The sequence below is a fragment of the Crinia signifera genome, chromosome 1 (genome assembly GCF_055691185.1).
Source record: "Crinia signifera chromosome 1, ASM5569118v1, whole genome shotgun sequence".
Taxonomy (NCBI): domain Eukaryota; kingdom Metazoa; phylum Chordata; class Amphibia; order Anura; family Myobatrachidae; genus Crinia; species Crinia signifera.
In genome coordinates this window covers 60,767,763-60,784,340 of record NC_139217.1, presented here as the reverse complement: position 1 = coordinate 60,784,340, position 16,578 = coordinate 60,767,763, and the positions used below count along the sequence as shown (strand labels likewise).

The 16,578-nt window shown below is 43.6% G+C and overlaps 1 protein-coding gene across 1 annotated transcript in view; it reads right to left on the bottom strand.

Annotated features, from left to right (window-relative positions):
- Positions 1 to 2,404: 2,404 nt before the first annotated feature.
- SMIM14 (small integral membrane protein 14) overlaps positions 2,405 to 16,578 on the bottom strand; it is a 29,111-nt gene continuing 14,937 nt past the window's right edge. Inside the window, exons 2-5 of the mRNA XM_083158355.1 lie at positions 14,988 to 15,089; positions 13,504 to 13,552; positions 10,198 to 10,346; positions 2,405 to 7,245 (exon numbers count right to left, since the gene is read on the bottom strand). Of these exons, the coding sequence (XP_083014481.1) occupies positions 7,207 to 7,245; positions 10,198 to 10,346; positions 13,504 to 13,552; positions 14,988 to 15,062 (312 nt within the window). The 5' untranslated portion in view covers positions 15,063 to 15,089 and the 3' untranslated portion in view covers positions 2,405 to 7,206. The remainder of the gene's footprint in view (positions 7,246 to 10,197; positions 10,347 to 13,503; positions 13,553 to 14,987; positions 15,090 to 16,578) is intronic.

Genomic DNA, 16,578 nt, shown 5'->3' with positions numbered 1-16,578 from the left:
ATAATAGTATCAATAATGCCCACAGGATTAGCACCCCTTACACACGTAATGCTGGCACACACCTAGTTATGGCCCTGCTTGGAGTATACAAGTGTTTTTGTTTCAGACATATTTTTCTGCTTTCCCATGACATACTGGTGACAGACTCCCGGTGTAGATCATTGTGACATGTTGGGACTGATGCAATTCTCATTAACTGTGCTCCTGGATCGGAGGCACCTCCACTCCTCTGATTTCGGCATAGCATGGCATACAGGGGGTTATTCAGACCATTGCACAGTTCCGAATTTGGCCCCTCAGCCAATGTTATTTAGACCATTGCACATGCACATTGGCCCCGACTACAAGTACATTAGGCCAAGTTTTTCTTCGCCAAGGCTCTCGCAGCCTGGGTGACAGGAAGAGGGCATTCCTGGGTGGACCACCAGCATTTCATGGGCGTTTGTTGGTAGTCGTGCCCATAGACAAGCTGGACAGGCTGCAATAAACGCTGCAGGCATTCCTCTGCCTGTTCAGGGCGGGCTGATGTTGTCTGCACCTGCCCCGAATTCACATTGATCGGTGCATCCACCGAGTGACTCCCGGGCAGAGAAGAAGAAATCATTCGATAGTCAGGAAGTATCAAATTATTTCTCCTCTGTGTGGTCACATGCTAACAAGTCAGCGGAGCTCAGCCAATCAAGGAAGCGCTGCTGCTGTATCACTCCCTGATTAGCTGCTGGGTTCTGCAGTGACGAGAATCACGTGGGGAACGGGCCATCGGGGGAAGGAAGCTCATTCCTACAGGGAAAGAAGATGCGATCTACACTGGATAGATGAGGAGTATAATTTTTTTTTCCCACAGTAACCATTTTGGATTCTACATGGAGAAGTGGACTGAACCTGCGTGATCAAGATAGGTGAGTATGGATGTATGGGAGGTGTAATAAAATGTTATTTAAATCCATGTGTTTGTGTCAGTTGTTGGGCTATTAGTTCTGTAGATGGACTACATGTCCCAGCGGGACCATTAATGCCCTGCATGCTGGGACTTGTGGTTCTCCAATTCCCAGCATGCAGGGAGGCTTGCCTGTGCCCTGTAGTTCTATTACAGTTCCCAATATCTTTTTTGGTACTTGTGGAGTATCACGGCTCCCACGACCTGCATCGTATGCAGATCGTATGCTAAAAATCGCATCGCATCGCATGTGGCATACGATGCGATTCGATGTTTTACCGATTTTTGCTCAAAAATCGTATGCCATCGAATGGCATTGTATGCCATATGTAGTGGCATACGATGGCATACGATGCGATACGATGTTTTACCGATTTTTGCTCAAAAATCGTATGCGATTGCATCAGAATGCATTGAAATGTGTATTAAACTTGTGAAATGCCCCCAAATGCCATTTTTCATAGTGCACCACCCCCACTATCAACGTCAACCCGAAGCGTGGCGAGCGGCGGCGGTATGCGTCCTACGACCTTTTCATACCCCCACTATCCACGTCGGCGTGGAGTTGAGAATAGAATAGTGTGGAGAGCGCAGCGAGCCACCGTGCCCGAAGCGTGGCGAGCGCAGCGGATACCTTCACAGCTATACGCGTCCCCTCGCGGGCTTCACAGGTATCCGCGTCCCCTCGTGGGGCTCGCTGCGCTCGCCACACTATTCTATTCTATTCTGAACTCCACGCCGATGTGGATAGTGGGGGTATGCAAAGGTTGTAGGACGTGTACCGCCGCCCCTCGCGGGCTCGCTGCGCTCGCCACGCTTCGGGTTGACGTTGATAGTGGGGGTGGTGCACTATGAAAAATGGCATTTGGGGGCATTTCACTACTTTAATACACATTTCAATGCATTCTGATGCATTTCAGTGCAAAATCGGGTGCCATTGCATCGCATCGGATGCCATCGTATGGCATCCGATGCAATCGCATACGATTTTTGAGCTAAAATGCTCAAAAATCGGTAAAACATTGTATTGCATCGTATGCCACTACATATGACATACGATGCCATACGATTTTTGAGCAAAAATGGTCAAAAATCGGTAAAACATCGCATCGCATCGTATGCCACACGATGGGAGCCGTGATACTCCACAAGTACCTCTTTTTTTTTTTTACTTATTTAACCCGTGAATAAATTGCAAAAATAAATATTTTTTTTTATTTTTTTTATTCCACTGTCATTATTGCCTCAGTCATTTTTGACTGTTTCACTTTGACTTCAGTATCTCCGGCTTTATGTTTTTGTTAGTTTGTTGTGTTTTGTTACTGGAGTACTGTACCAACAAAAAGATACACAAAACATTGTCTGTTATTTGCACTACTATTCTTTTATGTGGCTTGTCAATATTTTGAATTTAGCTTAGCACTATCTTATTTAGATAATTTTTAACATACAAAGAAGACACACAACCAAGTTGTAATCACGGTTTATTAAGTAAATAGAAAGTGCATAGTACAAGCCCTTTACTCTGAATTATTTTTAATCTACATGGCACAATCAGGAGATTTTGTTTGACTTAATTATGGAAAGCATTTGTAATCATCAAGTTGATAGTGTTAACAAGGAGAAACTGATTATAGAACACTACAATAGAGGCACAACAAACTCTCTTGTCCTGTGGGTGTATAATGAGGCGGAATCCTCCTCGGTCCAGTTTTCAAAATGGGGACACAAACAATAAACCAGAATCCAGACTTTGGGTCAACATACATTGGCCAACGGTCAATATATCAACGCCTGCACGGTAATGGCTGACAAATGCCAATGGCCAATTCCATGTCAACCCACTGGAAACCCAATTCCGGTGTTATGCAGAGACACGGGCAGATTCAGCATTGGAAATAAAGCAAGACAGGGGCAACTTGGCACCTGGGCAAACCATGTTTGGGGGGAGCAGGGGCCATGCTGCAGTCCTCATTAATGAGGTCCTCCCTCATCTGAACCTTTCAGTTGAGTGAGGGGATCACTAACGATGTTGAGTGTGCACACAAGATGGTAAAAGGTATCGCTCAGAAGGGCCCTTTCTTGTCTACTGTGTATGGGTCTCTCACACCTGTATCTCTCAGCACTTTTATATTGCCCCACATGCAGTGTAGCATGGATTTATAAAAGGTGCAGTTTCTTTGCTCCCAACTCTGGTTTAGCCTCACATTCTTTAGTCCATGCCATGCAATACTGCGTTGCTTAGCCTGGGTTTAATACTTTCCTTTGTATAATTAGTATATTCACCTTTTCATTCTCTAGAGAACCATTAAGCAAGTCTTCATTTTAGCCGCTATATAATTATATAAAGTGATCAATAACAGAATTTTTCCCTGTGAATTTTATACTTCACATTTATTTATATAACAAATCTGAGGACAGTCCTTATATGCAAGGAATTATTTCTTATTGTAAAGAAATAGACATAACAGCTGTGATTGACAAACAGGCTCTTGGACTATACGAAGGACAGGAAACAGGAAGCCGTTAGGGACGTGTATTAGCCAATAAAAATGAAGCCAAACATCTAGATATCATTAGTGCAGTGGGAAGAGAACCACACCCATCATCACACTGCATCTATCATCCAGCCAGACATCTGATGACCCGCTGTCACATCATGGCCAGTGTCTGGGTCTGTAGACCCAAGATCCTACTTCTCATTCCCAATTGTGTCTCTGAAATAGTCATGGTAGTAGTCCTGCACATACAGGTCAGTGTTTTCCATCTATCACTATCGTGGTGGATACAGCGGACTACGCCTTTGATCTGCAGCTACAACTGCCCGCCGCCAAGTTTATTTAGACTGTAATATTTAGTTAACCTGATGGTTATACCACGTCTTAGTGTCCCAGGCAGGCACGGGACTAGCAAATCTGACATTTCATCATTGCATCCACCCAAGTATCAGGCCACGTGTATTATGGCTTACATATAGCGATCCATCTCGTGTTTTGTAGCCTTATGTGATGTCAGTCTTAGGGAAATGTTGCACAGGGAAACCAAACAGTATTGATTTAGAATAAAAAAAAAAAAAAAAGCATTTTCCTTCCACTAATATAATTCACATAAGTGTTCACCAGTATGGTCAATATTGTAGAGGGAATGGTAAAGACTGAAAAGGTAATACTGTAATGCCCTGTGTGGCTAGCCCTAACTAGGGCATAAGTCTGAGCAGTACGCAACCTCGATGTTGGACACAGTTGGGAGAGTCGCACCGTGCATGCACCTACACCCTGTGCACACAGAGTCGCAGCTGCGTTTGTGAGGAACGGTCATGAGAATGTTTTGAAAATGTGCAGAGACAGACCCCGGTATGGGCATCTCTCTGAAGTGCAAACTCAGATGCATAATCATTCACATTGGAGGCCATACTCTGATTGAGAACCTGCACCTAAGCATGGGGCGCCACAGTCCTGGCACATACAGCAAAGGGCTTGTTGCAGCATTTGCATACAATCGCCAAAGCAATGCCAACAAAAGACTCACCCAGCAGACGCTGTATTGTTTGACTAGGAATCACCCCCCTGAATGCTATTGGTATGTATAGGATATGGTAGGAATGGATTGCGCAGCACTCCTCATGCTACTGGAAGGCGCTTCCACCTATAGTGTTGTGGGTTAGTATTAGAATAACCCAGACAGTCACAAGGCAGCCTATGGTAATGGCAGAGGTGTAACTTTATATTCATAGGCCCATAGCAAAAGTTTGTAAGGGCCCCTATTTAGCAACTGATGGTGATAAATGTATGTAAAACATATTACTTAGACAGTAAAGATGGGCCCTCTTCAGCTCTGGGCCCCATAGCAGCTGCACCTATGGTAGTTACACCCTTGGGTAATGGTACAGATATATGGCACACATTGGGATGGTCTCTGTAACACCTTCAAGTACTGGTCACAATGTTACTGTACTATGCTCAGCCCAATATCATACTCCACACAACACAATGCATCTGCTCTGACCCAATAATTACAGATTATAACCAATGACATAATATTAGCGGGCTATGCCGATCGGTTTCCCCATCACTGACCTGCACCCCTATTGTTTCCTTTCTTAGTCAATAGAACCTCAAAAACAGAAAAGCTTTTACAAACAACTGACCCTTTTATCGGGGTATCAATCAGGACATATGTAGTAATAATTTCAAACAAAACTAATGATTTACAGGTATATTACAATATAATATGAAGAACACAATACGCTGTGATGCATGAATCCCAAGGATCTAGTGCAGGCATATCCAACCTGCCACCCTCCAGCTGTTGTGAAACTACAAGTCCCATCATGCCTTGCCACAGTTTTGATATTAGGGAATGCAAAATCTACGGCAAGGCATGCTGGGATGTGTAGTTTCACAACAGCTGGAGGGCTGCAGGTTGGACATGCCTGATCTAGAGAGATACAATTCTTTTTCTGAGGGGTAGATGTATGAAGCAGTGATAAGGGATGAGAAGTGGCCCATGGCAACCAATCAGTACTGAAGTAACATCTGTAATTTGCATAATATAAAATTATACAGAGCAGCTGATTGGTTGCCATGGGTCACTTCTCCTCCCTTATCACTGCTTCATACATCTACCCCAATGTCACATGACAGTATACAGTCAACACCGTAACAGAAAGTATAAATGGTTGAATTTGTGATGCATTATGGTCCCACTTCCAAAATGGGCAGCAACAATGGTTGTTTAAACAGTCTTTGAATATGGGTGAAATTGAATAAAATGCATTGATACTTTGTAGGACATTCATACATGACATGGAATGTAACAGTTTTAACAACTATAAAATGATAAAACAGTCCAAATATAATGAAAGAACATATATATTATTATATCTCATTGTTCCTGTTACATGTGCCACAGTGGGGAAAATGCTTGTGTGTTTCTGTGATGTTGTAGAAGTAATGCCTTCAGATGTGGCCCATACAGTACAGTCAGCATGCTTTATGGGTCGGCCAGCAGCCTTGGCACATTAATCGCAATGCTGTGTCCGTTCCAGTTCATCCAAGGTGTGGTGTAGCGAACCAAGATTCTTATATACCAAAGAGGAATGGATTGCAGAACAAACACCATTTGTAAACTATAGGGCACTGCATATGTCTGAGTGTCAACCGGTCTCACCTAAAAAATGGGACAAGGTTGCAAATATAATCTGTATTTGTAGTATGCTGGCAGAACTGCGGATAAATGCACAATGGGGGGTTATTCTGGTTCACTCGCAAAGGCACATTCCTTCTCAAATGGACAAAACCATGTGCACTGCAGGTGGTGGGGCAGATGTAACATGTGCAGAGAGAATTAGATTTGGGTGAGTTATTTTGTTTCTGTGGAGGGAAAATACTGACTGCTTTAGTTTTACACTGCGATATAGATAGCCTTTTAAAGTAAAACCCCACCCAAATCTAACTCTCTCTGCACAAGTAACATCTCCCCCACCTGCAGTGCACATGGTTTTGTCCATTTGAGACGGAATTTGCCTTTGCGAGTGAACCAGAATAAGGGCCTATGTTTCTTAATACCAGATAGTAGGAAAACTGACATTGAGGTGTCAGGTTCACATTGCAATAAACATCTGCAGATTGACTGTTAAACTGGGTACACACTAGACAACATTTTAAACAAATTTGCCGATAGCGATCATTTGTTATGATAAAGTCTTAAAATCGTTCAGTGTGTATGCACTATGTCCCTAATTACATCATCTGTCCACGCTGCTTGATCTGAGGATATAGTCAACGACAGCATACGGCTGGATGTGGCCACTGAATATATCTTTTGAAGATTGCACAGTGCGTACACACTATATTGTTTTTCTGGGAGTTCAAGGGAAATTGCCGACGACATTGAATCATTTGCGTGTCATCTAGTGTGTACACAGCTTTAGTACCAAGTAAATATATTACAAAAGACATTGTATAATGTGTCTGAAAACTTACATTACGGCTGAAAGTCCAGACAAAGGTACTAGTGACAAGTAACATTACAGTATTGCCTAGGTCTGCAAGCAAAGAGCATTAGTATTTCAAGACTGAGTGGAACCAAGAAGGTGCTCTGGCACAAAGACACTACATCACTGGCGCATCTCAGCATCTGGATCTCGGGATGCCGTTCTGGCGTTTGTTAGCCTCATTGGAAAGGAGAGAAAGTATAATCATTTTAGAGTAGTCATTCTGTATCCGTTTGGTCGTGCAAAACTCTAGCAGTTTAGAAGTCCCTGGAGGCTAATCTACTGGAGGCGCTGGGGGTTCACGGCCTGGATCCTACAAATAAAATAGGACAATTAATTAATGTTATACTCTTCACATGCATTTAGGCCCTAATTCAGGGTTGCACCTGCAGAAAGTGCCGTTGTGAGGGGTAAAATATGTTATTCATATGGCGCAGAACTTGCATCTGTATTTAGAGTTCCATGTAGCTGAACCAGGAGAGATAATGTGCCAGTGCACACAATGTGGAGATAAGGTACGCATGGCTTAATGCATGCATGTCCAAACTATGGCCCTCCGGCTGTTGTGGAACTACACATCCCAGCATGCCTTGCAATTATTTTTAGCATTCCCTAATCACAAAACTGTGGCAAGGCATGATGGGACTTGTAGTTTCACAACAGCTGGAGGGCCATAGTTTGGACATGCCTGGCCTAATGTAACAATGTCCTGTGGTGTCTGGCGGTCCAGATAGCGTTCAATTGCAATAGGTAAGATTTCTGTTCCCTCTGAGGCAGAGAGACAACCCAACCCCAGACACAATAAGCACACATTATTTATCTGGAGCTTGTCCTTCAGGCATTTCAAACAAAATCAAACCATTTGTCTTCTACCAATTTTCTTTATGGCATCAGCTTATCAGACCGACATGAACAGCAATATACCAGGTTTGATTTTGCAGCCATCCCTAGTTCTCATACTTCTAACTCGAATATCAAACTTTATCTTACAAACTCTAGTGCCACCTCTAGAAAAAAAGGGTAAATCAAGAATATCGGGCAGGACAAATCACAGAGAGATGCATCGATCTGCTCCACTGTCTGACAGGGCGAATCACACAGAGCTGTATCATTCCACCCCTATTTCTAACAACAAGAATCACAGGAGCCATTAAATATAATTTTACAACATATTTACTATAGTGCTTATATATAGGCTGTTAAAGTGATTCCCCATTTTGGTGGTATAACATTAATACTTCTTCTTTTTCACTGATACGGGTTTTAAAATAATACATGTTGCACCCACAAGTGCAAGTTCTGGTGTTCATGATAAGGAAAGTCGTGTTTTGATTCAGCAAACGTCTTAAGGACGTCAGGCCCTATGTGACAATGGGGCAGATGTATTAAGCCTTCACAAGAAATAAATACAAGGGTGATAAAGAGAGATAAATGTCCAGCCAATCACCTGCTAACTGCCATGTTACAGCCTGTGTTTGAAAAAGTCAGTAAGGAGCCGATTATCTCTCCTTATCACCCTTGCATTTATCTCTTGTTAAGGCTTAATACATCTGCCCCTATGTGTTACATAACAGAGATTGTATGGCTCATCTTCCAGATACATCAGAGACCAAATTATTTAATTAAATATTTCAATTTCTCAACAACGAAAAAAAAACAGAGATGTTACAAAATACTGCCCCTACTACATCCCAGTGGATTCCACTGACACATGCATACTAGACTCAGGTGTCAAGGCAAGAGATAAAGTGGAGAGAGTAAAGTATCAGCCAACCAGCTCCTGTAATATTTCAATCGCAGCCTGTAACATGGCAATTAGGAGTTCATTCATTGGCTGGTACTTTATCTCTCTCTCTCTCCAAGGCTTAATAGACCCCTCGGTCTTTTAGCAAGAGATTACTTGGTTACGTGCAAGTTGCATTATTTTGCTTTCAGCACAGGACAAATGGAACTGACAACCTTTAGCACTTTGCTGGCGGGAGAAGTGGATCATTTGAACTAGGCCGGAACGGCAATGTATGGGACAACACAACTGTTACAACTAACAAAGGGACCTATGTACTAAGCCTTGTATATACATTAGGTGGAGAGGGATAAAGTACCAGCAAACCAGCTCCTGTCATTTTTCAAACAGCCTGTAACATGGCAGCTAGGAGCTGATTGGCTGGCACTTTATCTCCATCCACTTGATCTCTCCAACATTTATGCACCCCATCTGGTATGTATTGGGGTAATCCCCTGACAGTCGTGCTGGGGGATCGGGGATATTAAAAATAGGTTTCAAAATCTGGCATTTATAAACAGGCTTTATTCCCCCGATCCTTTGATGCTTGACGATCATCGCTACTGCTGATTGGTGTATCCATTTTTTAGGGGGGGATTCATGCTCACAGATATGAGATGCTTAAGTCTGCTTAATGCTGGATCACAAACATGAAATGGGCAGGAATTAATGGTATCAAGTGGAGACCGATGTAACACTCACATTGTGTTGCATACTAGACTCAGGTGTCAAGGCAAGAGATAAAGTGGAGAGAGTAAAGTATCAGCCAACCAGCTCCTGTAATATTTCAATCGCAGCCTGTAACATGGCAATTAGGAGTTCATTCATTGGCTGGTACTTTATCTCTCTCTCTCTCCAAGGCTTAATAGACCCCTCGGTCTTTTAGCAAGAGATTACTTGGTTACGTGCAAGTTGCATTATTTTGCTTTCAGCACAGGACAAATGGAACTGACAACCTTTAGCACTTTGCTGGCGGGAGAAGTGGATCATTTGAACTAGGCCGGAACGGCAATGTATGGGACAACACAACTGTTACAACTAACAAAGGGACCTATGTACTAAGCCTTGTATATACATTAGGTGGAGAGGGATAAAGTACCAGCAAACCAGCTCCTGTCATTTTTCAAACAGCCTGTAACATGGCAGCTAGGAGCTGATTGGCTGGCACTTTATCTCCATCCACTTGATCTCTCCAACATTTATGCACCCCATCTGGTATGTATTGGGGTAATCCCCTGACAGTCGTGCTGGGGGATCGGGGATATTAAAAATAGGTTTCAAAATCTGGCATTTATAAACAGGCTTTATTCCCCCGATCCTTTGATGCTTGACGATCATCGCTACTGCTGATTGGTGTATCCATTTTTTAGGGGGGGATTCATGCTCACAGATATGAGATGCTTAAGTCTGCTTAATGCTGGATCACAAACATGAAATGGGCAGGAATTAATGGTATCAAGTGGAGACCGATGTAACACTCACATTGTGTGGACTGGTGGGTTTTCCGATTGCCCTGGATCTCCGGAGACTTCTGGGTCTGAGCAGGTATAACATGAAACCGATGACGAGCCAGACCATTGTGATCATTACAATGCTAACACCACCATCACCAGAGGAATTGGGTCCCGGCACTGGGGAGGAAAGGAAACCAGTACATTCCAAAATTCAATAGATTAACTAAGCCAGGTCAGGTTTTAAAGGGGCATCATTTATAAAGGCAAAATCGGATTGCTGCTTGAAAACTTTGGACAGACTCATTGGGAATTCATCGTCTGCATCTTGGATATCCCGTCTTTGATATTGTGGGACAGGATATCCAACAAACATATACCCCTTTCACACCGCAGTTAATGCCACATTGCTGCCTGGTCGACCTGGGTCGAGGTGTGGTGTGAGAGCACCAAACCGAATAACCTGGGTAGACCAACATGGCAAATCAACCTAAGTTGGTTAAACCCGAGTTGCCCTGTGTATAATGGGGGACCAGGGTCAGAGCCAGCTCTGAGATGGTATCAAGATCCTAGGTCGGATCCCCGGCATTACGATGTGAATGTGGTAATAGTGTACTGTAAAGGGACCCAGGGATGTAATGCTGTTCAATGCTGAGATAGTAATTTCAAGCACAGCTGCAAGACTGTACAAATTCCTATGGATTTATGCCAAGAACAGGAACACACTCAGTCAATACAACCTTTGTCGGTATTTTTCTTTAGATTTTTTTTTTTTGTAGTGAAACAGAATATTTCAATGTGTGAAAAAAGAATGAATGGTTGTTTAAAACTTTAGCGAGTGGGCGTATTGACATTATCAGTGGGTCTATACACCTGTCAGGTGAGCTTTGTTCCATTCACAGTTTATATAAGTGTCATGATGCAACTAAAGTTAGAATACCGGTTTCTAGGAAATGCATCAATATTATTATAATATGGAAGCATTGGGTAGTGGTACAAAGTCTGGATTTGAAGGCTCCATTTACAGTAGTTTGGGGACACGGTCTAGGTTGGAATCTCTGGTCTATCTTGTATTTCTTTACCACTAGTCACCAGTTTGTCAAAATGACAGAGTCCAGCGCCATCTAGTGGTCGCTGATGCACCATAGCGGTGTGTAGTAGCGTTAGCCTTTTATTATATATAGGATTGAGCATTCCTCCCTGGACAGTACATCATAGATCGATTTGATCAAGTTTACCTACTGATTAATTCGGTTAATGATCCACATCTTGTCTGTACAAGATGAATCCACATTCACTCCTAGTACACACCAACTGCACCCAGTCTGTCTAGAAAGAATGAGTCCTTTGTCTATACGTTTACTTAGATGTATTCCTACCTTCAATTCCTATGGAGAGTGCTTTACACATTCAATGAGCTGCGATAAGCCATCTCTGGTATCCCTTTAGCAGAAATCTATTTGACATTTCAAGGGGTCTCTCAAAGCACTGTCTGACACCAACATTTACATATGACTGGTCCCTCGCCTCAATTATCTGTATTCATTCAGAATTCTCACCATCACCAACCACAATCAACACAAACATTATGAGGCTAATGGGGCCTACACTTGGGGTGATTTCAGGGCATTTTCTAAAGGCCCCCATACACTATGCGATTTGGACCCGATTTCACCCGATTCGGATTGGTGGAATAGCCGCTGATCCATGTGTTTTTGTCAGAAACACAGCCACTTTCAACAGGTTTTGGCCCCGTTTCCGGCAATCTCAATCCGACTTGGAAAAAAAGTTGGATTGAGGAGATGAGGCAGGGAAGTTGGCGCCAGGTGAGCTGCAGCAGCTCACCTGGCGCCGTCCTCCCGTCTTCTGTTGCTCACCCGGTCCCGCCGCTGGGGCTGGTGAGCAGCAGCAGCAGCAGATAGCGTTCAGTGGCCACATCTAGGAGCAAGCTGTCATTGACAATATAGTCAGGATTGAGCTGCATGTACAGACAACAAAAGGGGGTGCTAGCGACCCATGGGAGTGGGCAGATTATTGACGTAAGGTGCGCACATTAGACGATAGACACAAAAATATCGTTATTGATCGTCGTTATCTAATGTGTAATCTGTCAGAGATGTGCAAAATATCGGCTAAAAATGCCAGTGTTGCGTATATTTGTTATTTAAATTCAAATAAAAAATGTTATGCAAATGTATATATATATATATATATATATATATATGTATTTCCAATAGAAGGTAAACATTCCAGGTCATTATGAATAATAATAATAAAAAAAAAACATTCTTGTCAATTTTATTACTTGTTTTGACAAATTCACCTGGCTCTCAAAGGGTTAAGGCTTAGCATATAGACACCACTGTGTACTGTGGATATCAGAGGTGCAGAAAGTTTTCCCGAATGGAACTGGCTTTATGATCTCGATAAAATGATGAACTACTGTATAGCAACATCTTCCCTCAGGACAGTAGATTTTTGTTCTAGAACCTCTGCGTAACTATAATGTGCAGTTGCTCACATTTGTTATATAAATCCAAATAAAAAATGTTGTGTAAAAAAAAGATGATATTTTCCTATATAAGGTAAACATTACAGGTCATTATGATGAATCCTTATGTTTGATTGGCAATTTTCACACCTATTTTGAAAATTTCCTTGGCACTCAAAGGGTTAAAAAAACAAACAGAAAAAAAAAAAAATCAATTAAATAAAAAGGTGTGTAAACCAGTATGGCCAGTCTGACACTCATTCTGGGTAAATTGTCACATTCCTGGTTATACCTATAAGTTACAAACTGGAAAGTGACTAATATTAACTCACATTCTATATCTGGTAAGGTATCCGGAATGATCATAGACTGACTCATGATAGACAGTTATATGGTCGACAGTCAAAATGTTGACAGGGTTTAAAGGTTGACACAATAGGTCGACACGAAAAAGGTCGACATGCATTTTTTTACTAATTTTCAGCCGACATGTGCCGACATGCGGTATTTCATGCCCTACCATCCACTAGGGTGTGGAGGGAGAATAAAATAGTGTGCCGAGTGCAGTACACTTAGACAGTGTCCATGTCGACCTATAGACACCCCTGTTCCCTGCCTCGGGTGTCACTGTCTGCTATGGTGTTTCTGGCACAGGTCTGGTTTGCATATCAGTGCTGATATACAGACCAGATTGTGCTAGAAGCACTACAGCAGACACCGACACTCCAGGCAGGTAAGAGGAACTGCATGGGTTTTCAAAGATAGCGGGTGCTAGAATGAACACTCCAGCACAGATTATAGAACTGCATTTGGAAAGATGGAGAACAGTTGGAGAGACATACTCACGTTCTTGTAAGCATTCGTTGTCCGTGCAGTAAGACTGAGACTGCCGAAGCTGTGTACGGAGATACAGGAGAGTTATTATCACAGATGGTAGAGAGTAACATACTCCAGGGTTCCTTGAACAGTATCTCGAATATGGCTTGTAATATCATTATAATAGTCTCCACAGGGGGTGTCCGTTATCTGTCTCCCACAAATCTTCAGAGACAACAGATGCCCCCCAGACCAGCCTGCCTCTAAACTTGTGTGGCCTTGAGCAGCTACCTAGTCTGCCTATGTTAAGATGGATCTCATCCATAAACTACTGCACTGGTGGGACTGGAATTCAGCAGAGCCCTGCCTGCAGGTACATGGATATGAAGGCTTAAGGCCCCCATACATTAGTCCGGGACAAGTCGGACCTGATTTCACCCTGCAGCTCCCCGGGAGGGCGACACACGATTAGGCACTTGATGTGCTATGGTTTGCATATGATAAATCGCATGGATTTATCATATGCGGTCCCCAGGGAGCTGCAGGAGGAGGGAGCTGTGCGGGGGGGGGGGGGGTCATCAGCAGGCGGGGGATGCTGGCTAATAGAGAGCCGAGCAGGGGGAGGCTGCATAGGGAGCCGGGCAGGAGGAGGGTGACAGCGGGAGCAGCGCGCTGGGCAGGGAGGATGACGCTGGCTGCCGGGCAGCGGCGGGAGCCGGGAGGAACACAGATAACTTGAAAAAAAAAATAAAAAGCCCATACAGAACGACTAGCAAGCCATTGATTGGCTGAGACCTCTCTCAGCCAATCGCTGATTGGCTGAGAGAGGTCTCAGCCAATCAATGGCTTGCTAGTCATCTGTATGGGTTTTTTTTTTTTTCAAGTTAGTGTGTTCCTCCCGGCTCCCGCCGCTGCCCGGCAGCCAGCGTCATCCTCCCTGCCCGGTGCTCTGCTCCCGCTGTCACCCTCCTCCTGCCCGGCTCCCTATGCAGCCTCCCCCTGCTCGGCTCTCTATAGCCGGCATCCCCCGCCCGCTGGCATCCCCCGCACGGCTCCGGGGCTGGGCTGCACATAAGATTTAGCAAATCTTATGTGCAGCCCGTCCGACCTCCCGGCCCTGATCCGATGCGCACGGGACCGCGCATCGGATCGGACGGGGTGTCTGCAAGTGTGATTTGGGCCGATTTCACGGCCCGATTCATCCGAATCAGGTGAAATCGTGCCCAAATCGCATAGTGTATGGGGGCCTTTACTGTGTAGACTAATCTACCACTCTATGGAACACAGGGGCAGATTTATTAAGCTCGGTGAAGTGATAACGTGTCTGGTTTTTATCACCGGCCAATCAGCTCCTAACTGTGAAGTTACAGGCTTGGTTTGAAAAAAATGACAGGTAGGAGCTGATTGGCCGGTGATAAAAACCAGACACTTAATCACTTCACCGAGCTTAATAAATCTGCCCCACAGTGAGAAATGTTAAAAAAGCCATGCAGTAGTTATTGTATTATACTCACCAGATTAATCAGTCTGCGCATTGCATAGTCATGGGTGCAGATGCATTCACACGGATCAAAGTTGCCTTCCGCCATCTTGACTGCTGGGATGTCACTAGCAACCTGTGGAAAAGATAGACAGTGTTTTACATACCCAATGGGATAAAGGTATAAAACATACTAGCTGGTAATGACTTTCCTTCCTCTGCCCCCAGCCATGTAACAACATGCTGATCAAATGTGTAAAATCAATTTGCTAAAAATAAAAACTTCAGTATATAAGCCACAGTATTAAAAAAGGTAGGTACTTAAATTCTGCTGTAGTATGTTATTATTTTTTAATCATTTTGACTGTACTACCAGGTTTGTTTGATCCCTATTTCCAATAGTAAAGCACAATGGGGCAGATGTATTAAGCCTGGTGAAGAGATAAACTGGAGATAAAGTGGAAGGAGATAACGCACCAGCCAATCAACTCCCAACTGTCATATTTTAAACACAGCTGATTGGCTGGTGCGTTATCTCCTTCCACTTTATCTCCAGTTTATCTCTTCGCCAGGCTTAATACATCTGCCCCATTGGAACTTGCTGCACTGTAAGAAACTGTTAATGAATAAAGACGTTCGAAATATGTGGTACTTACATGAGATAATCTCATTCCCGAAAAGCTATCCTACATATAGATTTAAAGATCTGGAAGTATATTTTTGTTTAACTTAAAATATTGAGGTTGATTGTTAATTTACATGACATTTCAATCATGTCACCACAAGATGGCGACATCACCAAGATTAAAAATGAACAGACTGCTAAATAGGTTTTCTCCTTCTAATAGCAGCTGATTAGAACCAGATAGATCAGCTTGGGTGCCCGATGACGCTCTGACAGTTGGGATTCCATCTGTCAGTACACCGACATCGCAATCCCGACTGTAAAATGCCCAAAAGTCAGGGTCCAACGACCCAGATAATGGGAGAATAGAACCTATGGCATCCGCAGCGAACCACTGAGCCCGCAGCATGGAGAGTCTGCACTCGCCCCCCAGTTGGAGTACCGGCGGTCAGGATTCCGATGTTGGTATGATGACCGTCGGAGCCGCTTACCACACCCGATCAGATTATCTTGTGTATCCTGTGGGCTTGGCTAGCTTCTGTAGTGTAACTGCTTACTCACATTTATTGTGCCTTACAGGGCTCGGTTCTAATGAGCTACAAATGGCAGAAAGCACAAATGTTTAAGGAGGTTTATTCTAAAGAGCCAGACTGTTAGACCACCGTGGAAGAGGTAGTAACAGGACCTAGGCCACTATTTTTAATAGGATGCTTTATTCAGCAGCTAGGCACCTTTTTATACCACCAACCTGAGAGACATATGTTACAATGCAGTGTCCTGAAATACCACGTTTACTTTGTGTTTCGTGCGAAGTCTCGAAAAGTCTTGAAAATTTGGGAATAAGATAAATAGAGGATTAGGCTGATGTCTGACGGGTGACGCCTGACTGAAGGATTAATGCCAGCATTGAGAATAATCAGCTGTGAACTATGGGGGTGATTCTGATTGACCCGCAAAGCTTTGCGGGTCCTCTAAACGCCGCCCAGCTCCCCCCTCGCAT